Source organism: Hemiscyllium ocellatum, chromosome 5, assembly GCF_020745735.1.
Source record: "Hemiscyllium ocellatum isolate sHemOce1 chromosome 5, sHemOce1.pat.X.cur, whole genome shotgun sequence".
Classification (NCBI taxonomy): Eukaryota; Metazoa; Chordata; class Chondrichthyes; order Orectolobiformes; family Hemiscylliidae; genus Hemiscyllium; species Hemiscyllium ocellatum.
The window spans coordinates 14,974,494-15,000,199 of NC_083405.1; the positions used below are offsets into that span (position 1 = coordinate 14,974,494).

The 25,706-nt window shown below is 39.7% G+C and overlaps 1 protein-coding gene across 1 annotated transcript in view; it reads right to left on the bottom strand.

Annotated features, from left to right (window-relative positions):
• Positions 1 to 8,255: 8,255 nt before the first annotated feature.
• The window catches only part of retreg1 (reticulophagy regulator 1), an 82,869-nt gene continuing 65,418 nt past the window's right edge, over positions 8,256 to 25,706 (bottom strand). The window contains exons 6-9 of the mRNA XM_060825317.1: positions 18,005 to 18,142; positions 13,794 to 13,867; positions 11,348 to 11,471; positions 8,256 to 10,537 (exon numbers count right to left, since the gene is read on the bottom strand). Of these exons, the coding sequence (XP_060681300.1) occupies positions 10,032 to 10,537; positions 11,348 to 11,471; positions 13,794 to 13,867; positions 18,005 to 18,142 (842 nt within the window). The 3' untranslated portion in view covers positions 8,256 to 10,031. The remainder of the gene's footprint in view (positions 10,538 to 11,347; positions 11,472 to 13,793; positions 13,868 to 18,004; positions 18,143 to 25,706) is intronic.

Sequence of the window (25,706 nt, forward strand, 5' to 3'; positions counted from 1 at the left end):
ATGGGAAGAGAGTGCTTATTGTCTGGGCCATCATTACAATGGACGTGCAGCAAATTGACAGTTAGCTGTCAATCTTAGTTCTCAGACAAGAGAGGCTGACTTTGGTCGGGGTGTTGCTGTGGGGTTGTAGCAGAGTTTGGTTCACTCTATGATGCCTTTCTTATTAAAGAACTGCAATGTGTGTACACATTTCTTTTGCTTTCAGAAAGCATGGTCCTGTCTGCAGGACGGTTTTTACCCTGACAGGGGAATGAAAACTCAGGAGGCAGATAGAAGTGGAAGTCGTTTATTCAAGCAGAAAGCAGACAAGGAGCCAAAGGATCTTCCCTGAAGACTGGCCTCTGAATAGAGATCCATGACACCTCGAATTTTGCAGTATAAAAGCATTATTTTATTAACTTTCCAGTACAATAACTGAATGCAGCATAACCACTATGTCCTTCCTTCTTAGTCTGTATAAGATACAGACTAAGATACACTAATCCATGATGGGCATTCCTATGGACAGCCCCAGGTTCCAATAATTTCGTGGTGTTTCACAGACACTGTAATCTCTCGGCCTTGGGATCTTCCTGTATACCTGATTCATTCATATTCCAAATTACTCCTTTGGATCTGTCTCAGAGATCATAAGTACACCTTGAATTCTGTTTTTCATTGTATTCCATGTTATCAAATACAGTTACTCCTCTTAGATTTTCCACTGTTCAGGTGGTGGCAGAGTAGGACGCTACTACAGGAGCACCTCTGCTCCACTTGTTCTCTTTTATTTCTTTTCCCCTTATTCTAACTTATTTTTCAACTCTGTACAGTAATGAAACTACTTCTATTTCTCTGTTGCATTCAAAAATTGTACCTAGGTATTTGTATCTAACATGTCACTATAAGAAGGCAGACATTGTAAAAGCTTTCACTGTATTCCTTCAATGGAGTATACATGACAATAAAAGGATATTCTATTTCTAATAAGAAGCATACTCTAACCAAGTGTGTAAAAATACAAAAGACAGTTAGTTTTAACTTGTTGTGTTGATTTCTGTTATGAAGTTAGTTATAAAGTTATTTCCATACTTAGCTCTTTGTGATTAATGGCCTTTAAACAATCTATTTTGTTCAGGTGCATGAGAAGTCATTTCCAAAAGCCAACTGTTACATCTAGGTAAATGTTTTTTTCCCTAATCTATGTGTTATGCTTTGGTTTTAGGAGTATCTTTGTTGAAAACTACCCCATGTTTCTGAAGAATCTAGAACTAGAACCCTTTAATTACACATAATATTAAGTAATTTCAAAGAAGCAATGATTTACTACAAAACAGCTTTTCACTTTTGTTCTGGTAACTGTTCAGGGAGGTAATAGGTTCATTAATTCACTGGGACAATTATTCTTCCAACTAGGAGTATTTGCTTGTCTGTTTTATAGGCATGCTCTTAGCAAAACTGTCTGGGATGGCTGCTGCACAAAGCCCTCTACTGGTTTTGGAGTAGCTCTTTTCAAAGGTATCTTTGTTCCTTTTAAAGGTTAAGACAGGCTGCCCAGTCTTTTTTCTCGGCCATTTTGTGTAAGCAAGCTGTTTAATGCTACTTTTCCCTTGTCGGCCATTGAGTTATAAGCAGGTATGGGTCACCCCGACAGATCCCACTTTTGGTCCTAGGCCAGATTATGGCCACAGGACCATTATTAGTAAACAGTCCAATCAAAATCCATCAATCCAAACTAAAGTCCAAAAGTAGTCTCCTTCTGCGACTTTGCATCTGTGATCCTCTGTTCGCCATTTCCTCTCATCATTTCATGAATAGTCTGTTGGCTTGATGCTGTGTGGTAGCCTTCTGAGTCCATGGCTCACCCACAGTCGTCATCTTCATTATTGTGGTGGCACTGCATTCAGGGACAAATAATGAGATATTATAGATACAAAATAGCAAGAATAATTACTGATCTCTGGGCAGCTCAGTGGTTAGCACTGCTGCTTCACAATGCCAGGGACCTGGGTTTGATTCCAGCCTCAGGCGACCGTCTGTGTGGAGTTTGCACATTCTTCCCGTGTCTATGTGGGTTTCCTCTGGGTGCTCCGGTTTCTTCCCACTATCCAGAGCTGTGCAGGTTAGGTGAATTAGTCATGGGTTAATATAGGAAAGGGAAGGGATCTGGGTGGGTTAAGCTTCAGAGGGTTGGTGTGGACTTGTTGGGCCAAAGGGCCTGTTTCCACACTGTGGGGATTCTATTATTCAGTGGACATCCCCAAGGGTCCCAGGCATTGTTAGGTGCTCTGTGTCTGCACATAATGTAAGTGCTGTTGTAAGGTGAAAAACGGGAGATCAACTCAAGGTGCCAGTGTTGCTGGAGCATTTCCGCATTCATGATTTCTGGAGCTCAACCAGATTCTATTGCCGAACTGATGGCAAGGGAAGGGCGACATTGTATGTCTGTGTAGTTGCTAATCTCCACTTTCAGCCATATCTGATCCATTCTTTCTAAGCTATATCATACAGGTAGGCTTCCCTATTCCTAAAGTGTTAGTGAGTGCAGGTAAGATGTTGTGAGATCATTAGGTTGTTCCTATCCTGTGCTCTATTCCTGTATTTGTGAGGTACCTCCCACCATGGGTAGGTTGCCCATGCTCATTCCACTGCTTGAATTATTCTGCCTGAATATCCATTTGGCTTGTTCCGAAGTGTTAAAGATTTTTTGTATCCCAGGGTCTAGTTTAAATTAGTTGGCTAAATTCGAAGCCTGTTTTCTTGATTAAAAACTTCTACTTTAACTGCACTGCCCTCTGACACATGTTTCAGTTCGGGTGCTCTGTCTGCACTGCAAACTTTAAACACGCTGTTCACAGATGTCCATTGTTTAAATCTAAGTATAGAAAAGAAATCTTTTAAAGGAATCACGCAATGCTTTTCCCATTTCACAATTTGACAGTTTTACACATATCATTATAACTTCTTGCCTCCAAATCTAGAATTCCTCTGCCCAAAATTGCAACATCTTCCCCCGGACCAATCACTTGCTTGTCAGCCTCCGCTGGGAACAGCAATGTTCCTAATTACAGTATTCACTGAGCAATCCATCTTCATTCATAGTTATACTCCTGTTAGCTGTTATTATTACTTCATTTGGGATTATTTTCACCAGGACCTTTGACCTAGGGGCTCGCATTTCTGTTTACCCTGGGGTCTCAGACTCCCAATGATTGACAAGCTGTTGATTTCATGTCTGTCCAAGGCTTATTTCAATTTTAATTCCTTGCTTTGCTGTTGATTGTGCACATGCAATGCACCTGTGGCAAAATTTAGCTATGGCTCTTCCGATTCCTTTCCACCACCAGCACATACATATTAGATGTACCATTTTAGCCTGACTTGCATGTGCTAATTAATGATAAACCCCGCATTGAGTCTGTTGGCAGAATGTGGTCCCTACTATTTTACCTTCACTTCTTGAAAACTCATCTACTCCTAATGATGCTCCAGCTGTAATCTATTCTGCTTTTTCCTCCGAGCTCACTGCTGTTTGTAAATTTAAGAAAGTTCCATTCATTGTCTTTTGTTTCTGGTTTTCTCACAGCTGCTATTGTTATCAATGCTTTTGTTGCAGTATCTGCATTGTCATTTCCTCTCTGCTCTGGTGTCTTAGTCCTTCTGTGTACTTTGACTTTAAATACCGCTGGTTCAATAGCTGTAACTAAGAGGTCCTTGACTGGGGTCTCATGCTTTAATAACTCTCCAACTTGAAGTAACATATGCTCGCCTTGCCCATGCCATCATGTAGTTTTAGATTACACTGAAGGCATACCTACTGTCTGTGTTGATGTTAACCTTTTGTCCTTTCCCTAACTTCAGGATGGTAATAAACTTTTAGCACAGCGTCCTGGGCAGAGTGACATCCCCTGCTAAAAGCTCCCCTTCCACATTAGCTATGACCCACCCTGACCAGGCCTCACCATTATAATACACTCCATCTACAAAGATGCATTTCATATCCGGCCCCTCTAATGTCTCTTCCTTCATTTGACCCTGTCTCTCCTCTTCCTGTTACATGAAGAGCGTAGAGTCATGTGTCTGTCCTTCCTGATTCACAATAGTATGCTGGGTTGCCTCTATTTTAGCGAGTTTTGAGAAGATTTCTAACTCAGGTTGAGGTTCTGGATGTAAGTTTGCTCATTGAGTTGGAAGTTGTATTTTCAGACTTTTTGTCACCACACTGAGGTAACATCCTCAGTGAGCCTCCAGTGAAGCACTGGTGGTATGGTATTTATGTGTTTAGGTTTCCTTGGGTGGGTGATGTCATTGAGTAAAAAGTGAGGTCTGCAGATGCTGGAGATCAGAGCTGAAAATGTGTTGCTGGTTAAAGCACAGCAGGTTAGGCAGCATCCAAGGAACAGGAAATTCAGCGTTTCGGGCCAGAGCCCTTGTGATGTGATTTTCTGTATTTTTACTCAGCGGGTGGTAAACGTGATCCAAGTTAATGTGTTTGTTGATAGAGTTCCGGTTGGAGTGCCATGCTTCTAGGAATTCTTGCACGTTTCTCTGTTTGGCTTGTCCTAGGATAGATGTGTTGTCCAAGTCCAAGTGATGTCCTTCCTCCTCTGTATGTAAGGATACCAGTGAGAGTGGGTCTTTTTGTGGTGAGTTGATGTTTCCTGGTGGCTAGTTTTCTGCCTATTTGTCCAATGTAGTGTTTGTTAAAGATCTTACAAGGTATTTTGACTCCATTTTCTTCAATCAATTCTACATAATTGTCTCATGGAAACAATAGGGCTTCCCATTTATCTCACTGTCTCTAATATCTCTCACACTAAACTATGGGGAGCGGGGACTGAAATATCATCTTCACAAGTAATCTTAAGGGGGAGGGTACCATTAGTACCCAGGTAGCACATTGAATGGCTTGAACACATGGCTGTTGAATCATGATTGAATCCATTTTACCTGAAGAACATTTCTTATTCAGACAGTTATTGCACATCTTTATTATACATACAACAAACTTTATTATACACAAAATATCCACCTGCTTCCTGTCAGTCTGTGGTCCCTGCAAAAATTGCTGCTATCTTGTTAATATTCCTTTAGCTAACTTAAACTCATAGCCCAAGGGGGGGGGGGAGAGAGAGAGAGTGGGGAGACAGAGAGAGAGAACGAGAGTGAGAGTCAGAGAGGAGCTTCAGGGAGAGAGCGAGATAGAGCGTGTCAGAGAGAGGGAGAGAGTGACAGAGCAACACAGAGAGAGTGAGTCAGGGAGAGGGAGAGTTTTAGAGAGGAAGAGAGAGTGTCAGGGAGAGGGAGAAGGTGATAGATAAAGAGTAACACAGTCTGAGATAGAGTGTCAGAGAGAGAGTGAGACAGAAAAAGTGACACAGAGAGGGAGAGAGTTTGAGATAGTCAGATACAGAGTCAGTCAGAGAGATACAGAGGGAGACAGTCAGAGAGAAAGAGTAAGAGAGAGTGACAGAGAGAGTTAGAGAGTGATGGAGAGAGTCAGAGTGACAGAGAAAGAGTCAGCAAAAGAGAGTGACAGAGATAGTTAGAGAGAGTGTGACGAGAGTCAGGTAGAGAGTAAGAGTCAGAGAGAGAGACAGCGACACATAGAAAATGAATCATAGAAAGAGTCAGAGAAAGACAGACTCAGAGAGATAGAGAGTGAAAGAGACACCGAGAAACAGTGTGACAGAGAGAGAGAGAGAGAGAGAATTGTCAGAGAAGGGAGTCAGAGAGAGACTGACAGAGTGAAACTTAGTGACAGAGTGAAATATGGTGACAGAGTGAGAGAGAGAGTCGGAGAGGGAGAGTCAGAGAGAGAGTTAAAGAGAGGAGGAGAGAGAGAGAGAGAAAGCGAAAGCGTCGGGGGAGACAGCGACAGAGATTCCGGGTAAGAGAGAAAATCAGACAGAAAGTAAGAATCAGAGAGTCAGCGAGAGTGACAGTCATGGAGAGACAGTCACTCTGACAGAGAGAGGGAGAGTGAGAGAGAGTAACAGCATGTCTCAGTGACTGCTCCTCATAAATTTGTTTACTTTCATCAGGTCACCTTGGATGATTCTGCTTGATACACATGTGATATTAAGAACCAACTGAACATGTTAATTATAAACTCATTAGGCTTAATTGGATTCACATATTAGACATCAATTGGAGATTGTCCTTTATGTGTTGACAAAATCAATGTACTTAAAAATACAGCTCCATAGCCACTACAGGCCAGTTATCTCTTTCACAGGGTAAGACTACTGTACAACAAACAGTACAGTACTGTATGTCTGCCCTGCCAGTGGAACAGGACACACGTGAATGGTTGTGGAGAAGTCTGCAATGTTAGTTGCAAGGTATGCAGATGAAAATGTTAGTAGACTTTTCTGAGCCCAGTTAATCCCAACTTTGACACATTTATCTTTTTAATTCTTTCATGAAATAGGAGCATTGCCATTATTACCCATCCCCAATTGGCCTAGAGTTGGTGACGATGAGCCACTTTAACTGCAGTAATCCATCTGTTGTCGTTACACTGCAATACTTTTGTGGAGGGAATTATACGATATTGATCCACTCTTTGCTCTTCACTAAGTCAGGGCTGGAGGGGTGTTTCAATGTTGCGTGTCGCAGTTGCTGCTGGGTGAGTCATCTTGTTTTAGTCTTACTTTGAATTCCCCATCAGAACCAATTTTCCTAGATTCAAGGATTGGACTCCACCTGGCATTGGATTGGATTGGATTGCCCGAGAATTGCAGGATCACAGTCCGTCTTACAGCCTGTACAGGAATCCACTAAACCTGGCTGATTAGGTGGTAAACAAGACAACACATTACTACCATTTTATTGTCCTTAGCTAACGATGGGTTTCCAATATAACGTCTTGCCCGTCCCTCTCCATGTCTCTATGAACAATATCTATTAATATCCAGAGTACATTTTTTGATCTATAACACCACCCCACTGCTCCAAATACATAGCAAATAAGTAAATTCTACAAAAAAAATTGCAGTTATATTCATTAAATGAAATGGATATATTAAGATGGGCTGAAAAGTGTAAGAATGACAGCACATGAGAAGATAAACAAATTATTTGTAATTGCATACACATAACAATACATTTCTACCATTTTATTTTTGTTTGCAAAGAGTTTGTAGATCAATAAAGATAGCAGTTTAAAAATAATTACGCAATTCTCATTGTACAATTGACATAATTATAGCACTATACTGGTTAAATTGTACATAAAATGCTTTTTACGTTGAGCATCGTCAATCACAAAAAAAATCAAATTAACATGATTAGACAAGTTTTAATTATCCAATCCAATTACCATAATGGCCATATATTTGCCACTGAAATTCTTGATCCTCTAAAGTGCTTTCGATGGGAAATGTTCATAATATCACAAGACATTCTGTAGTTCGTTATTTTGCTGATTGTCATTTATTTTACTTGGATGAAACTATTGTTTTATGTGTGATTTGATTGACAGACAGTGCATTTTCAAACATCATAAAGTGCAAAAATATGCTTTTCAAAACAATAATCAAAATTCAACTCTCATCACTCTTGGCACCCAGATTTAATAGATTAATAATCCTATTTTTTCCACAGAATTCTACGTAAGATATGCAATAAATTAACATAGCTTATGATATAATGATTTTATGCTTTTAATTGAATTAGTGGATTACTTAATTATTAAGTTTATGATCAAATAAATATGCTCACAATAAAGAAAACTATGTTTTAAAAACAGGATTGCCAGTTTAGTTGCAACAAGTGCGATCCAACTAATTTGACTTTATATCCAGAAACAGATCTTTCAAAACCATTCAAAGACTTGGCCTTATTCAAATAATCCAAAACATTTCTGAATATCAGTTCACAGTTTGAAAGGTGTTAAATATATTAAACCAGCCAGCTGATCAGTGCAGTGTGAAAGGATTCATGAAGGGAGAGGGGCTAAATGTTTTTCAGTGAACAATCGGCACTGTGCAGTAAAATTTACAATTGATAAGACTTATGACTAAATCTGCAGAAAATTTTCCATCTCATTGATGCAAATCATATCCCAACTTTCAAAGCTTCTTGGCTGATTATGAGTATATTTGACAATTTCTGAACTACTTTTGAAGTGGTGAGTTATATTTAAACACATTGGAACAGAAGCTTAAACATTAACTCAAGCTATGTCTATGTCACTATACATATATGCAAAATTCATAAAGCAGAAATGTTTGTTAACATTAACTGCATTACTTGAATTCTATGTAGTCACAGTTACCAAAGACCACTTGCAAAGCTAGTGAAAGGATCACAATATAATTTTGTAGAGTCAAAGTTACAAATAACCACTTGAGCTGGGTTGCAATTCTGAAAATATTTTAACCCAGAAATCAGGTTGTTTTGAAAAAAAAAATTTAACTCAAGTACTGTTCATCCCCAGCAAAACCCAAAATGTTTTTATTTGTTACTTTTATTACCTTTTGGAAAGTTCACCCACCAATTCGAACACAGCAGGTTCCACAGATGACAATGATATTTTGTCCAATCTTCTATATCAGTGGTGTTTGAATTCATGGCTATCAGAATACCTCTCCTACTCTTCCTCACATATTGTACACTTGGAAAGGCAGATGTGGTGTCCTTTTAGCACCTGATTCAAAAGACTGGGAACAGGCATCTTTAATACTGCAGTGAATTGTTATGCTATATGTGCTCACGTCACTCAAGTGGCATATGAGATTTAAAGTGTCCGCTCCTCACTTCTTTAAAACATGGTGTTACCGGTTTAATGATGGAAATATCTATTGCTGACATATAAAGATAATGGGGTCATGTCTTTCGATGGCTAGGTGGTGTCTGTGTATCCTGTTGGGTAGTTTTCTATCTGTCCAATGTATTGCTTGTTACAGGCTTTGTAAGGTATTTTGTAAATGACAATCATTTTACTGGCTGTTGGTACAGGATGCTTTATGTTCATCAGTAGCTGTTTCAGTGTGATGCCAAGGGGTCAGAGAAGTCTGGTTGTTATCTCCCAGATATCTTTGATGTAGGGGAGAGTTTCTAGAGATTTTGGGAGTGTAGGGTCTACTTGTTTGAGTTTGTTGTTTAAGAATCGGCAGACTATGTTTATCAGGACTAGATTAATTTAGAATATCTGATTTGCATGAACAAGTTGGATTGAAGGCTCTGTTTCCATGCCATGATGATCTCTAAAGTGTAAATTTTGTTCCAAAGTCAGACCATTAACAGATGAATCCATGTGATGTGTATAAACAAAATAATTTTAAAAATATAAATCAAAATAAAAAAAGATCAAATTGAATTGATAATGTGATGTGAACTAAGTTTTAATCTGCTTCTTTGCACAGTTCCATCTGCAATTCAATAAGGCAGGAAGTGCTCTAAAGACTGCTTTTAGTTACTTTAAAAATACAAGCAAGGATTAATATCCTCATCTGTGAAATATGCCTACCCAACTTTCTTTGTACATTCCACAAGAGGCATCAAAGAAGACTAGATTTTCCAGCATATTTTTTGAAAAGTACTCTGCTTCTTCAGCTGTCAATTAGCTGCAAAGCTCGGTCAGAAAGTGATTACCGCTTGGCAGTTTCTGCGCACAGGACAAAAATGTTAAAGCAAAATGTTTGACATCTGACTGTCAGATTTGGAAGTACATGTCAATTAAAATACGTTTAAAGCTATTTGTTAACAATTCAGATTAACAAGACAGGATTAGTTTCCATGCTGTTATTTCAAGGCATAAAGATTATAGTCAGACAACACACACAAAATAGGTGGCCCATTATACCAAATAACACAAATCAAATCAGTTCCTTCAATAACTAGGTTATTAAATGATGATAACTGTGCAGCTCTATTTCACTTCTCTCATTCTTTCATTGCTGCACTTAGTTTAATATTCACCAGATCATATTAATGAGGTTTGGCTGTTGTTTTGGGAACAACAGTAGTAAATAAGCTTGTGGCTTCTGTTTGTTTTGTTGTTCACATGTGGTTTGTACGTTTATTCTCCAACCCTGAAAATAGGCTTAATGACCTCCCAATAAGTTTGCCAGAAAACCTGACTTGCCGTCTTTGGCTTGTTGATTCGCTGTTTGGCCCTGATCCAGTCCTAATTCGTTCTCAATTTGCTCCAACTCAGACTCGTCAAGCAATTCAAAGTCATCGGCCTCATCAGCGTCAGTGTCTTCACTTGAGTTCAGCTGTGGGGGCATGGTCAGGTTGGGTTCGACGGCCTGCAACTGGCCTTTTACAGCAGATGATACTGTTGTAGCAATGACATCAGTTGCCATAGTGCTGACCAGGTTGAAGCTCTGCTCATTAGACAAGTTCAAGAGAAGTCCAGCAACAGCAATTCCTGTTCGGATGCCTTCCTGATATGAATTTACTTCACTGGGTTCCAGGTTGGGAACCGGTGGGGTAGGGATGCCAATGCTCGAGTCATCATCATCTACTGTTCCCTTAGTATCAACTGAAGGGAATTCTGGAAGATCTCTAGCGAATGCTTCCTCAGGATCACTCGGATGATCTAGATCTACATTAAAGATTAAACATGGGAGAATTAAAACAAAATACTAATATCATTGAACTGTTAGGAATGAAATTAGGAATCAGCAAAAATGTTGCCCTTGTCAGTGATGATCACATCCCAGTGAAAGAAATTTTAAAAGTTTTTGGTGATTAAGATCATAACTTTATTTTTCAAAGTTATTTGAAGATGAGAAAACCTTACTTGAGGTTCAGAAAACCATCAATATGAAAACAATTAATAACTATTTAAAAAGTTAATAATTGCAAAAGATAAAAGAAAATATATATCATGTATGCTGTGGAATATATCATGTATGTTTTGAAAACAGAACTTATTAGTACAATTTTTCTGAGATTGACTTTTCCCTACAGTGAATGTTGGACATATGTATGCCTTGCTAAATTTAAGATAAAATCCTTAGCTTTGACATGGAGGTGAATCATCCAACCTGCCAATATACAATTCTGTAGTGTGGCTGGTCACAATAATTCTGAACAACAATTCGATTTGTTTAGCCAATTACTGTTGAATTAACACACATTCACAACTGTGTGAACTTAGCATCCACAGGATACTACCAATCCTTAAATAATACATTTTTGCTCTATCAATTTAAAAATTTCAGCAAAATCAGTGAAAATGCCCTCAACGGCCAAGTACTTCCTCAAATTAGTGGCATCTCCTCTTCTCTGCAATGCAACATATCACAATATAATACAAGAGTTTTCAATCTTTAAATTTTAATTTGCTTAATTTCAGATTACATATAAAAACGTTTTTTATATTTTCAACATTAGCAAAAATTCACTGTACCATCTGAGGCATCTGTCTGTGGGGTATGACCTTCTGACAAGTTAAAGGTCCCATTTTCTGTCCATGTTTCTGAAGGTTCAGTGTCAGAAATAGATAGTTCTTTGCCAGCTCCTGAACTGCTTACCTACAAAATGAAGGTAGAAAAGCCAGGATATAACATGGTTCTCACAGCAGTCATAAATCCTCTTCTGCATACCGCCCTAGCCCAAATAACTGCTTTAGGTTCCTTGTTCTCACTTTCAAAACCTTGCTTGGCTGTTCCTCTCCACTGCTCTCACAAGAACCCTTAGCTTCTTCAAAACAAGTTGAATTATCACTGCCCACTCAACTTTGCTTACCATCCTGAACTTCCTGCCTAATTCCCTTCCTTCTTTCAAATGTCTCCTGAAAATACTTCTCTTTGTGCTTTAAATCATCACTTTCTGTTTGCACATTTCCTCCTTCCTTGAAGTTCATTTTCTTCCTTTGCGCAACAGACCTTTCTGTATATGGGGAGTGAAAGAAAACATTTAAGCTGCTGGTGGTGTTTTGCACAATGTACAGTGACAGCTAAACAAATGGGAAATTGGAGCATTTGTAATAAGAAAATGCTTTTGTGCTTACAATCTTCACTGGGATTTTATCAGAATGAGTAGATAAAACATTAGTGAGTGAGGCGTTCAATGAGGGAGTGTTTGTTTTGTTGCTGGAGGAGTGTTTGTCTTGTTTTCACCTTCACCTGACTCTTCCTCTTGGTTTAGCAGAAAGAGTTGTGGTAACAGAAAAACTATTTACTTACAATAGACACAGGTCGTTCTGGTATAATGCATATTTTGTTAACATGAATTGGCTATGATGTGACTGATGAAGTGTAGATGGTGTTTGGGTAATGTAAAGGTTCTATTGAATAGGTATAGAGAGTTTCTATAGCAAGACTGTACAGTGTAACTATCCATAGTGGTTTTCTATAGCTTGATATTCTATAGTGTGGGGGAGGACAGGAATGCAACAGTCATGTTATAGCAGTCTGCATGGAAGAGCAGCATGGCTGAGTGGAATAGACGGCATGTGGGAAGTCAAAAATGGACCATACTTTCAAGACAAACTATTCTGCAGGAATGCCAAAGGCTGTGCAAGTTTGACTTGCAGATTTCAGAACTTGAATCCACAGCTGGACTTTCAGTGGTTACTCAAGTTTTCAAAATCCTCTCAGTGTGATACTGAGAGAATGTAAACAAATCCTTACAATTTTTATGTTATTTTAGGAGCAAATCATTACAGATGAGGGAATCTGAACTGAGAACAAAAAGTGCTGGAGATCATGGCGGGTCAGATAGTATCCATGATATCTTGACTGTCTTTCCAACATGCTTCAAGTCCTTATTGCACCATACCAAGCAATCATGCCAATGTACTAATATTACTTAGCAGCTATGCAGTATCACATGTATAATGTGATATATAATTCAATAATTATAATTCAATTATGCCTATCATAGATCACAAATACAGATATTCAGATTGGGGCCTATAAAAACAAGTATCCATTTGATCACCATACCATTCACCTCCTTCAATATGTATACCCTTCATCACAGGCACATAATGGCAGCAATAATTTGTGCCATCACAATTTTAAAAGGATGTGAATGCATCAGAGAATGTGCAGAGAAGATTTGAGAGAATTGTTCCAGAGACAAGGGACTTTACTTACATAGAGTATTTGGAGAAGCTTTGAGAAAAAAGGGACCAAAAACATTTGACAAAAGTATTCAAAATCATGAGGGGTCAGGACAGTGTGAATAGCATGAAGTTGTTTCCATTGGTGGAAGGATGGAGAACCAAAAAGATGTTGAATGACAGTGATTGATAAAGAAAGAAATGACGTAAGGAAAAGATCTTTTACGCAGTCAGTTATTTGGATCAGGAATGCACTGCTTCAGAGTGTAATGGAGACAGAATCGATTGTGGATTTCCAACTGAGAATTGAATTAATGGCTGAAGAAGATGTAGATGCAGATTGAAAAGTGGCAAAGGGCCTGTACAAACAAGTCAAATCAGCCTCCTCTGTGCTGTAACCACTCTATGATTTTATTTATAAGACGCGCTTAACAACTTATAAGGCCTCTTTCAACAGCACTTCCTAAACACAAGATCTCTCGTCTACAACGAAAATTTCAGCAGCAGACATGTGGGAATGTCCTCATCAAGTTCCAATCCAAATCACCCACCATCTTGACTTGCCATTAAACTACTTCTCCTTCATTTATCATTAAGTCAAGAACCTGGAATTCTATTCCTAACAGCACTATGGCTGTACCTACAGCACATGGACTGGAGACGTTCAAGAAGGCAGCTCACTTTCCACCTTCTCAAGGATATTTAGGGATAGGAAACAAATGCTGGCCCTGCTAGTGACATTTGCATTCGAAAAACAAATTTAAAAATATCAAAAGTATTTGCTAACCTTGGGACAAAGAGCAGATGTATCCACTTCACTCTCATCTTCTGACTTTCTTTCAGCTAATTCCTTTTGCTTCACTGCAAGATGACATACAACAGATAAGCAGAGGAAGTGTCACAGAAAAACGATTTTTTCTTTAGATAACAAAGGTCGAAGGAAGAAGTCAGCAACCAAAAATAAAGCAGTTACGAAGAGTAACAAAAATGAAAAATTCAAGAATTTATCAAGGATTGACATTTTGACAGAAAAGTGGCTTCAATGTCTTTGTGACTGACCACTTCATTGGTTCAGCCATTTTTAACATCTAATAACTCAGCCAAACAAGGCCAATGTCTGAAACAAATTATTCCGTTTTGATCCAAATATATGCAAATAAGTTTGTTTTCTTTTATTGCTGTTGAAATTTGAAAATCCATGTTTTTGTAAGAGTAATTAGTAGAACATTGGTTGAGGAAAAGGGGAGGCATTCTAGAAGCAATGGTGTGAAAGTTTGCGTCATCAGAACAGATTGGAGAATGGGCCTTCTATACACTGGAAATGGAGAAACTTAGACATTTAACCTCATCTACCAGCCCACCAATCACAGTATTCAACAGATCATCCTCCATCATTTTTGACAGCTCTCGCATGATGCAACCAAAAAATAAATTTTCCCCTTTTAAGTATTCTATAGGGACTGTTCCCGTCATGACAACACAGAAAACTAGGCAGTCACATGCTCTCCTTCCCTATGGCACGTATGGCTAATGTCGGAAATGCAACACCTGTCCTTGTCTTGTTTCTCTTGGTTCGAATCCCACTATGGCAGGTAGTGGAATTTGAATTCAATTTTTAAAACATCTAGAATTAAGAGTCTAATGGCGACCAAGAAACCATTGTCAGAAAATGGTTCAATTGACAATCCTGTCAATTGTCAGAAAAACCTTCCCAGTTCACTAATGTCTTTTAGGGAATGAAACTGCTATCTTTACCTTGTCTGGCCTGCATGACTCTAGTCACACAGCTACGCAATTGACTCTAATTGCCCTCTGGGCAAATAGGACAGGCAATACCTGGCCTATCCTGTGATGTCAACATCTCATAGAACACAGAACAGTACAGCACAGAACAGGCCCTTCAGCCCACGATGTTGTGCCGACCATTGATCCTCATGTATGCACCCTCAAATTTCTGTGACCATATGCATGTCCAGCAGTCTCTTAAATGTCCCCAATGACCTTGCTTCCGCAACTGCTGCTGGCGATGCATTCCATGCTCTCACAACTCTCTGTGTAAAGAACCTGCCTCTGACATCCATTCTGTACTTTCCTCCAACCAGTTTAAAACTATGACCCCTCGTGTTAGCCATTTCTGCCCTGGGAAATAGTCTCTGGCTATCGACTCTATCTATGCCTCTCAATTAGGTCTTGTATATCTTGTATACCTCAATTAGGTCTCTCCTCCTCCTTTTCTCCAATGAAGAAAGTCCAAGCTCAGTCATAAGATAAGCCCTCCAGTCCAGGCAGCATCCTGGTAAACCTCCTCTGAACCCTCTCCAAAGCATCCACATCTTTCCTATAACAGGGCAACCAGATCTGGACACAGTATTCCAAGTGCGGTCTAACCAAAGTTTTATAGAGCTGCAACAAGACCTCATGACTCTTAAACTCAATCCCCCTGTTAATGAAAGCCAAAACACCATATACTTTCTTAACAACCCTGTCCACTTGGGTGGCCATTTTAAGGGATCTATGCACCTGCACACTCTGTTCCTCCACACTGCCAAGAATCCTATCCTTAATCCTGTACTCAGCTTTCAAATTCGACCTTCCAAAATGCATCACCTCGCATTTATTCAGACCGAACTCCATCCAGACAGCTAAGTTCCCCGATATCCCATTCCTCCAGACCTTCTGAATGAGCTTACCATGGGGAACCATATCAAATACCTTGCTGAAGTCCACATCCACAGCTCAACTCTCATCAACTTTTCTAGTCACATCCTCAAAAAACTCGAGAAAGTTTGTGAGGCATGACCTGCCCCTCACAAAGCCATGCTGACTGCATTTAATCAAGCCATGCTATTCCAGATGGTCATAAATCCTATCCCTCAGAATCCTTTCTAACACCTTGCAGACGACAGATGTGAGACTTACTGGTCTGTAATTGCCAGGGATTTCCCTATTTCCTTTCTTGAAGAGACAAATTAATTTGCCTCTCTCCAGTCCTCAGGTCCGACTCCAGTGGAGAGTGAGGATGCAAAGATCTTTGCAAGTGGCGAAGCAATTGCATCACTCATTTCCCAAAGCAGCCGAGGACAAATCTGGTCCGGGCCTGGCGACTTGTCAATCTTAAATGTTTGACAAAATTTTCAGCACATCAGCTTCCTCTATCTCAATGCACACCTATTCTTCAAAGGTTTCATTCACGACAAAGTTCGTTTCTTTCGTAAAGACAGAAGCAAAAAATTCATTTAGGGCTTCCCCTACCTCCTCAGACTCCACACACAAGTTCCCTATGCTATCCCTGATCAGCCCTACTCTTTCTTTGACCATTTTCTTATTCCTCACATAACTGTAAAATGCCTTTGTGTTCTCCCTAATCCATCTGCCAAGCCTTTCTCATGCCTCCTCCTGGTTCTCCTCAGACCATGAACGAATTAAAAAAACTGTCCAAGGGCTCAAACACATTTTTAAGTTGAAACAGTGATTTACCTTTAGTCCTTTCAAATTAGTATAGTGTAGTTGCTGCACATGATATGCTCTCCCCTATATTGGGAGGCCAAACATAAACTTCCACCTGAACAACTCAAAGGTCAGGTAAGAAATTCCTGTCAAGTTTTATCGCCAGTCGCTGGTCCAATGACAATGTTGTTACTCTTGACAGTACATTAATCCACTGAAAACATTCTCCAGAACACTAGAGCTATGGTAAAGATGAGAGCGAGTCTAATTTGAAAACTAACATGCACCAACTGGGACAGCACAGCCAACACACTCTGCATTACTTGACTTACTCTCGTCCATCCAGCAGTAGCGTACTGATACTCAACCTGGCTCAGGAGAAATCAGATTCGTATAGGAGATATCCACCTCTGGGAGGTTGACCAGAGTATTTGCTATCTTCTCCCCAGGCCCAGGCCCAGCCCCACCCCCCCAACCATTTATCTCTCCACCCTGGAGGCTTCCTGTCTTTATCCCTGATGAAGGGCCCTTGCCCGAAACATCCATTTTCCTGCTCCCCTGACCTGCTGTGCTTTTCCAGCATCACTCTGATCTAAACTCTGGTTTCCAGCATCTGCAGTCCTCACTTTTGCCCAGTTAACACATATCGAAGCCTATGATGCGTGCAGGGAAAACAAATTCCTCAAATGAACTGCCCCAGTGAAGTCCCAGGTTTCAACCTTCCAGCTGGAGAATGGGAAATCTGGACGATGTTCAAAATACAAGCTGTAATTCACCTCAACATCAAGGACACCAATATCAGGACTTCATTGCAGCTCCTAGCAACAGCTTCCAAACTGGTGGACTTTACAACCTAGATCTCAAAAGCACCACCACACCACAGAATTTCCTATTATAATAGCTTATAACCAAAACATTGCTTCCATATCTCTCTTCTCATAATCTGCACAACAAATGAATAACTGACTAAATGAGGGAAACGGAGTGAAACGGCTACCTGGCAGTACTTCGTCTTGAATCAGCAGACCGTGAATTTGTCATGCACTTCAGTCTGACCCTTCATGAAGAAGTGATGAAGGAGAGTACATGGTAGGTGTTTTAGGTGAGAAGTTAAACTGAAATCCCACCTACCTTGTCATCATCAATGAAGATTGAGGGAGTTCTCCCAGTGTCTAGCCCAACATTTACTATTAAACTAACATCATTAAAACAGAGTATCTGGTCACTTGTCCATTTCCTAGTCATTTATCTATTTTCTGTAGCAAACCAAGTGATGTTTGTCCCACATTACAACTGTGACTGCTGCTAAAAGAACATATTTGGCTCTGAAGTGCTTCAGGACATCCTGAAGAGTCTTGGAAAAAGTTCTTTAAATGTAAATTCTTTCTTTATTTCTTGCAATTGTTAGAAAGATTACCAGAGTAGAATGTGTATTAAAGAAAAACAAAATTGCTTAATATTGCTTCATTAAATTATCACACTACTAAATTTGAGATCAATTCACTTTTTTTTTGATACATAGATTAAAAGTTAATGTAAAATTGTTCTTACTTTGCCATCTTGCTTGCAAATGTTGTACATAGTCCCTTAGACCAAAATCCAATCGCTGCAAAACTGGTTCAATCTTGTTGTAAATACTTTGCCCAAAATCACAATAGTTTACTAAAGGCCTCAACAGGATACATAACACTGTAAAACCAACCAAGAAACAAAAAAAGGTTGTGTGTGATATCACATTTTGTCATAATTTAATAAGGAGAAAAGACAGATGATAGTGGAGAATAACTTAACATATGAATCTGTAAAATGATTATTACTGGTCATGAAGCTTAGTTTTGCTCACTGTTATACTCATATTTCATGAAACTCACTTATATGATCATTGCTCCTCAATACTAGATCACCAGTGTAAATTCTACATATGGTTAGGAACATATTTTATTAAATTAGATCTTTGTCAAGACAAATCATAACTTACCATCAGAAACAATTCACCTTTATTTCCAAAAGTGTCACAGTCATATAGCACAGAAACAGGCCCTTCGGCCCATCATGTCTTTGACAGGCAGCATACATCAAACTATACTAAAACCATTTACCTGCACTTGGTCCATAGTCTACTCTGCCCTGGAATTTAAGTGCTCATCCAGATGTTTTTTAAATGATGTGAAAGTGTCCTGGCACTTACCTGTAACAATTCCTGGTCACATCATTAAGGTGACGTTTTAATAGGAATTCCGATGTTGACCACATCACTAACCTGTAACAGCTCCCTGTCACACCACCAAAATAAATAATTAGTTTTCCAGTTCTGAGGTCAGCTAAAATAATAACTTAATTAATCAATAAACAGCAGAAACCTATCTAAATTCCATTTCAGAATTTATTAAAATACCTTCCTGATTTAAAAAATAACTGTGTTAGAATTCTGTAAAGAATTAAAGATATTATAAAATTCTCCTTACTTTTCATTTAAACAACTTTATCCATTCACATGCCTTAAAATAATAAATACCTCCACATCTCTTAGACATAAATAGTTGCAGTTTCTCCAAAGTACCAAAACTGCCTTGTTATATTGAAATATATATTTAATACCTTAAAGCTCCAAACTAGTATTCATCTCTATTTATTCTGTGGAACATAGGAGAACAAGGAGTGACCTTAATGAGATGTATAAAAGCATGAGGGGCATAGATGGGATAAATGCTTGTAGTCTTTTTCCCAGGGATGAGGAGTCCAAAACTAGAGGACACAGGTTTAAGGTGAGAGGGGAAAGATTTAAGAAGGACCTGAGGGGCAACGTCTTCATGCAGAGTTATGGGTAAATGGAATGAGCTGCCAGAGAAAGTGGTTAAGCTGGGCACAATAGTAACATTTAAAAAGCATTTGGATTGGTACATGGTTTGGAAGGGCTTAGAGGATTTGGACCAAATGCAGGTAATTGAAACTAGCTGAGGGACACCATGGTCAGCATGGACCAGTTTGGGTAGAAGGGCCTGTTTCCAGGCTGTATTACTCTATGACTCCAGATAGTAGCACCTTCAGATGGCATTCTTTGATACAGATGTCAATTCATTCTAAGCATGTCCCAATTTGTTCCTTAAACTATTTAAGTTAGAAAGTTAGGTACTATCTAATTTATCCTATTCTGTGTTTAAATAATAATTAGCACTGTATGGGCTTCAAAGGACAGAGATTGATCTTAGCAGTTAAATAACACTGTGCATAGAACTACAGAGTCTTGTCTTTAGAAAGCAAATTATTATGAACACGAACACTAGGTGAAACTTTTTGCTATCATAATTTCATAAGACACAAGAGCAGAATTAGGCCATTCGGTCCATCAAGTCTGCTCTGCCATTCGATCATGGTCAATGTACTCCTTACCCCTATGTTCCTGCCTTCTCTCCATATCCCTTCAACTAATTCCAATTAAAAATCTGTCTAACACCTCCTTAAATTTACTCACTGTCCCAGCATCCACTACAATTTGGGGTAGCATATTCCACAGATTCACAACCCTTTGGGAGAAGTAGTTTCTCCACAACTCTGTTTTAAATTTGCTACCCCTTATCCTGAGACTATGACCACTCATCAGAGAATGCCCCACAAGAGGAAACATCTGCTCCATGTCTACTTAATCCATACCTTTTATCATCCTGAATACCTCAACTTGATCTTCCCTCATTCTTCTAAATTCCAGAGAGCATAGGCCAAAACTGCTCAATCTCTCCACATATGACAAAGCTCTCATCTCTGGGATCAATCTAGTGAATCTCCTCTGAACTGCTTCCAATGCCATGACATCTTTCCTCAAATAAGGGGACCAAAACTGAGCACAATACTCCAGATGCGGTTTTCACCATACCCTGTCTAGTTACAACAATACTTCCTTGCCTTTATATTGGCTGCTTGCTAGCCTTCCGTAACTCATAAACGAATACACTTGGATGCCTCTGCACCAGAGCACTCCAAAGTCTCTCCCCATAAAGATAACACCTTCACGTTTTCCACACCCAAATGCAAGATGTCGCAGATATTCACGTTAAACTCCATCGGCCACATTTTGGCCTACTCTCCGAACCTATCTATATCCATTTGTAAGGTTGTTATTTCCTTATTGCAATTTATTTCCCATCCATTTTTGTGTCATCCATAGATATGCTTATAAAGCCTCCTATCCCTGTATCCAAGTCATTATTGCAGATTGTAAATAGCCGGGGTCCCTATTAGTTATGTTTTGCCATCCAGAAAAATAAAATTATCCCAACTCTCTACCTTCTGTCCATCAGCCAGTCATCTATCCAGGCTAATAAATTACCCCTAATTCCACATGATCCAACCTTGTGAATTAATCTTTTGTGTGGCACCTCATCAAATGCCTTCCAGAAACCCAACTAAATTAAGATTAGATTAGATTAGACTTACAGTGTGGAAACAGGCCCTTCGGCCCAACAAGTCCACACCGACCCGCCGAAGCCCAACCCACCTATACCCCTACATTTACCCCTTCACCTAACACTACGGGCAACTTAGCATGGCCAATTCACCTGACCCGCACATCTTTGGACTGTGGGAGGAAACCGGAGCACCCGGAGGAAACCCACGCAGACACGGGTAGAATGTGCAAACTCCACACAGTCAGTCGCCTGAGTCGGGAATTGAACCCGGGCCTCAGGCGCTGTGAGGCAGCAGTGCTAACCACTGTGCCACCGTGCCGCCCACTAATTACATCGACAGCATTCTCGTTATCCACTTTGCTCATTACTTCTTTGAGGAACTCTAGCAAATTAGTCAAACAAGATTTGCCCTTCATAAAACCATGGTGACTCTGATGGAAGGCATTTTGACTTTGCAAATAACTTCCTTGATCATTAATTTTAACACTCGCTCAACAACAAATGTAAAAACTAACAGGTCTATAATTTCCCACATTTTGCCCCTCTCCCTTTTTGAATAAGGGTGTTATATGACGGGCGGCACGGTGGCACAGTGGTTAGCACTGCTGCCTCACAGCGCCTGTAGACCCGGGTTCAATTCCCGACTCAGGCGACTGACTGTGTGGAGTTTGCACGTTCTCCCCGTGTCTGCGTGGGTTTCCTCCGGGTGCTCCGGTTTCCTCCCACAGTCACAAAGATGTGCGGGTCAGGTGAATTGGCCAAGCTAAATTGCCCGTAGTGTTAGGTAAGGGGTAAATGTATGGGTGGGTTGCGCTTCGGCGGGTCGGTGTGGACTTGTTGGGCCGAAGGGCCTGTTTCCACACTGTAAGTCTAATCTAATCTAATAATGACCCATTTTCCAATCCACTGGAACCTTTCCCGTGTCTAGGGAAGTTTGGAATATTGTAAACAATGGATCCATTAACTCCGCTGCCACTTCCTTCAATGCTCTAGGATGTAGGCCATCAGGCCCAGGTGACTTGCCTGTCCTCAATCCGAACAGTTTCCTTAGTACCTTTCCCTATCAATGTTGATTGTTCTAAGTTCTACCTTATCTCTTGCCTTTGACATGCCCATTCCAACAGGAATGGTACTATTGTCCTCTGCTTTGAAAACTGAGGCAAAGTATTGATTCAGCATCCCTGCCATCTCAGTCCTCCCTGCTATTATCTCTCTGGTTTCATCTTAAAGGGACCAACATTCACATTAGCCACCCTCTTTCCTTTTGTGTACCTTTTGCTATCCTTTTGATATTTTGTGCTAGTTTTCTTTGGTAATTAACCTGAGCTCTTTTTATTAATTTTTCAGTATCCCTTTATGTTTGAATGTTTCCTAATCTTCCATCCTGTTACAAGCCTTGGCAAAATGGTATACCTTTTGACTTTACATTGTCCTTGACCTCCTTACTTAGCCATGAAGGATTTTTTTTAAAACCCCACCCCATTATCATCTTTCTTTGTTACTGGGATGTATTTTAGTTGTGAGGAATTGAGTAGCTGCTTAAACATCTGCCACTACTCATCTGCTGTCTTACCATTTCGCCTTCCTGCCCAATACTCTTGGCCAAATCTGTCCTCATGCCTATGTAATTTCCTCTGTTTAATTCCAGAACACTACTGTGGGACTCCGCTTTAATAATACTAGTAATATCTATCCTGTACCTTTAGCATTCTATATTCTTTTCAAAATACCTTTCCTTCAGTTTCGGCTTTAAGATCAGTGATACTTTTGTTTAAGAATCTGGTCCATAGATAGATGAATACAGGCCTGATTTTAACTGTTCCTTGGCGACATTTATCATCTTGCTTGGATTAATTGATCCAATGATTAACTCATGACCCTATCTGAACAACACCTTCCCAGCTGACACCCATTACTTAATCGCTACCACGAATACATTTCTCCTTCCTTCCCAACCATAATTGGATCAGCACTTTTAAGATCTTCAGCATTTCTGTACATCTTAACACACTGAGTGGAAAAACCGAGGTTATTTAAAATAGTTGACAATACTTTAAATTATAATGTTGTTTTCCCAAATTATAACTTGTTAAACTATTTGAATAAATGCCATGAAGACCGCAAGGACCAATCCCTGATTTTCCACTCTGTGTTAGTTGCATCTTTGCACACTGCCTTACCCACAAGCTTACTGAGAATGCATACATTGTTCCCCAGTGCCAAAGACCATAACACCAAACTAGCACTCCGTTGGTCTTACAACTTATTACTATTACACTGATACAGTATTGTTCCAAACTAGGAGTTCCACACATGATCCCACACACCAGAAAGACTCAGCATTACAACAGTCCAACTCGCTCTCAGTCTGACCATTTCTCAACTTCTCCAGCTTTGCAAAATTCAGGTCTCTGTGACCTTTGTGCTTTTCCAAGACTTTCACATCTCATCACGCTGTCTTCCAAGAATGAATATTATGTTTCCTGAGTTACCAAACTCAAATAACCTTGCCAACAGCCTATTACCAGATTTCTTTCCTGACTATCTGTAAGCTGTAACATCTTACTTACCATTTGTATCTGTATAATGAGTCAGTAATTGCAAAGTTTGGTTAATAGTTTTAAAACTAAACAGGAAGATTTACAGTGTGGAAGCAAAGTATGCCTTGAGAGCTAATAAATAACACATACATTATTCAGTAATGAAAATTTGATTTTCTAAACTACTGCAAATCTAGTTGTATATTATGCACAGTATAATGTGAAACTCTGTATTCAAACATAAAAAGTAACATTAAATGAGGATGGGTGGATATATTAAAAGATTAGAGTGATACTGGAAAAGCACAGCAGGTCAGACAGCATCCAAGGAGCAGGAGAATTTATGTTTCGGGCAAAGGCCCTCCAATCAGGAATGAGGCAGCGAGCCTCGGGGGTGGAGAGATAAATTGGGAGGGACGGCGCATGGGGAGAAGATAGCTGAGAGTGCAATAGGTGGATGGAGGTGAAGGTGAAGGTGATAGGTTGGAAGGAGGGTGGAGCGGATAGGCGGGAAGGAAGATTGACAGGTGAAACAGGTCATGAGGACAGTGCTGAGCTGGAAGGATGGAACTGGGGTAAGGTTGGGGAAGGGAAATGAGGAAACTGGTAAAGTTCACCGATTCACCCTGGGGTTGAAGGGTCCCGAGGTGGAATTTCTCTGACATATTTCCAAAAGTTATTTCAACACATGCAAATTTAATCTGGCACTCTTGTATCACTCTTCTTGCATATTTTGTTGCTGGCCTTATTTCCCAACCACTTCCTCTTTTAAAAAAATCACATTCCTTTCTTTGTGATGATCTTTAACTATGTATCTCAATGTTAAGCAACTAAAAACTCATTCTGGTTCTATTTAAAGCAAATCATTGCTAGTACATGGGTGTTAGCAAGGAAATAGTCTCTTCCAACAACTTACAAATCCCTTTTTGCTGCAGCATGGACAAACGTACAAATTTCGTCCAACCTGCTGTTCCATACCATTTCAGCAAACCAGTCAAGTACTCTAGCGTAAATTAAAATCGACGTTGCATTTCTTAAAGAGGAGTCGCACTGCATTTTGAAAGGTTCTGGAAGTCACGTGGGAAAATAACCTGACCTGGATTAAGGCAAAAGCATGAGAATCAGCAAATTCTAAGCTTTTCAAATGCTGCACTGGAAGTCTTGGTGGGGAGGATGTCAAGAAGCAGAGGAGCCACATAAGCTATAGGGTCCCAGGAGGTTCTCACGACAGACTCAAAAGGTAGATGAAGCAGAAAGAAATGGGAGTTAGCTTTGAAAGTCAAACCCCAAGCAACTGTGTGGCCAGACAGCCAATGATGTAATAGATATCATTAAAAAAAACTACCCAAAAATGGAAGTAGAAGCTCTGACACAATTTGTTGTCAATTTGAAAGCCACATATGTTAATACACAGAGACTGTTGGTTGCAGACAGAAAGAATAAGTAAATCTCAGCATCTGTGCCGTTGTTGTGTCACCATGGTCTTACCAGACCATGGGGGGGCGGGGGAGCTGCACTCTCAGAGAGAAGTGACTGGTGGTGATTTAACCTGAGGCCCACCAGACCTCAGGCGAAGGAAGAGGTTGAGAAGGAGAGCCCTTCATAGTAACTTCAAATCGATGCTGGGAATTTTACCCACGCTATTGGCAACGCACTGCTCTGCAAACCAACAAACCAGCCAACTGAGTAAAAACAATTCCCCTTCAGCGCCTACTCAACTTTCCAAAGTAGATGATAGCTATTCTGTGGTTCATTTCTCAGGGCAAGGACTTCACCAAACAGAACTTGTTTTCAAACATTTAAACAAAGGGGCAGTAAACTATCAGTCATCATTTGCTACAACACATCTTCTACTGGTTGGAACTCAATTATCAGGCAATCAATATTTTCCTCCAATACAATATAAAAGCTGATTTCATTTTACATTTGTGTATCTTGCAAATCGTCTTGATGAGTACAAAATGAAAGGTTTGAGAAAATGTTTGTTCATCAATATTCGAGTTCTGAACTACCAAATGATTGTTTAACTTCATGAGCGGTCAAGGTCAGTGAATCCATCTATAAATGACACATTATACTAACTGCATTGCTAGCTTCAGAATATGCTCAATTTACCATCACTCTCACCTACCAATCGCCATCCATTCAGATTCATGTCTGATAAACTTGGTGAGGCTTTTTTTAAACATAAGGTTTATTATGACAAGGAAAGTGTATAAATTATTAATAGGAATTATCAATATTAGTAAGCTTTATGAATACTGGTGAAACTTATTAAGAGTTACCATTTAAAAGAGTGTAAATTGAGGC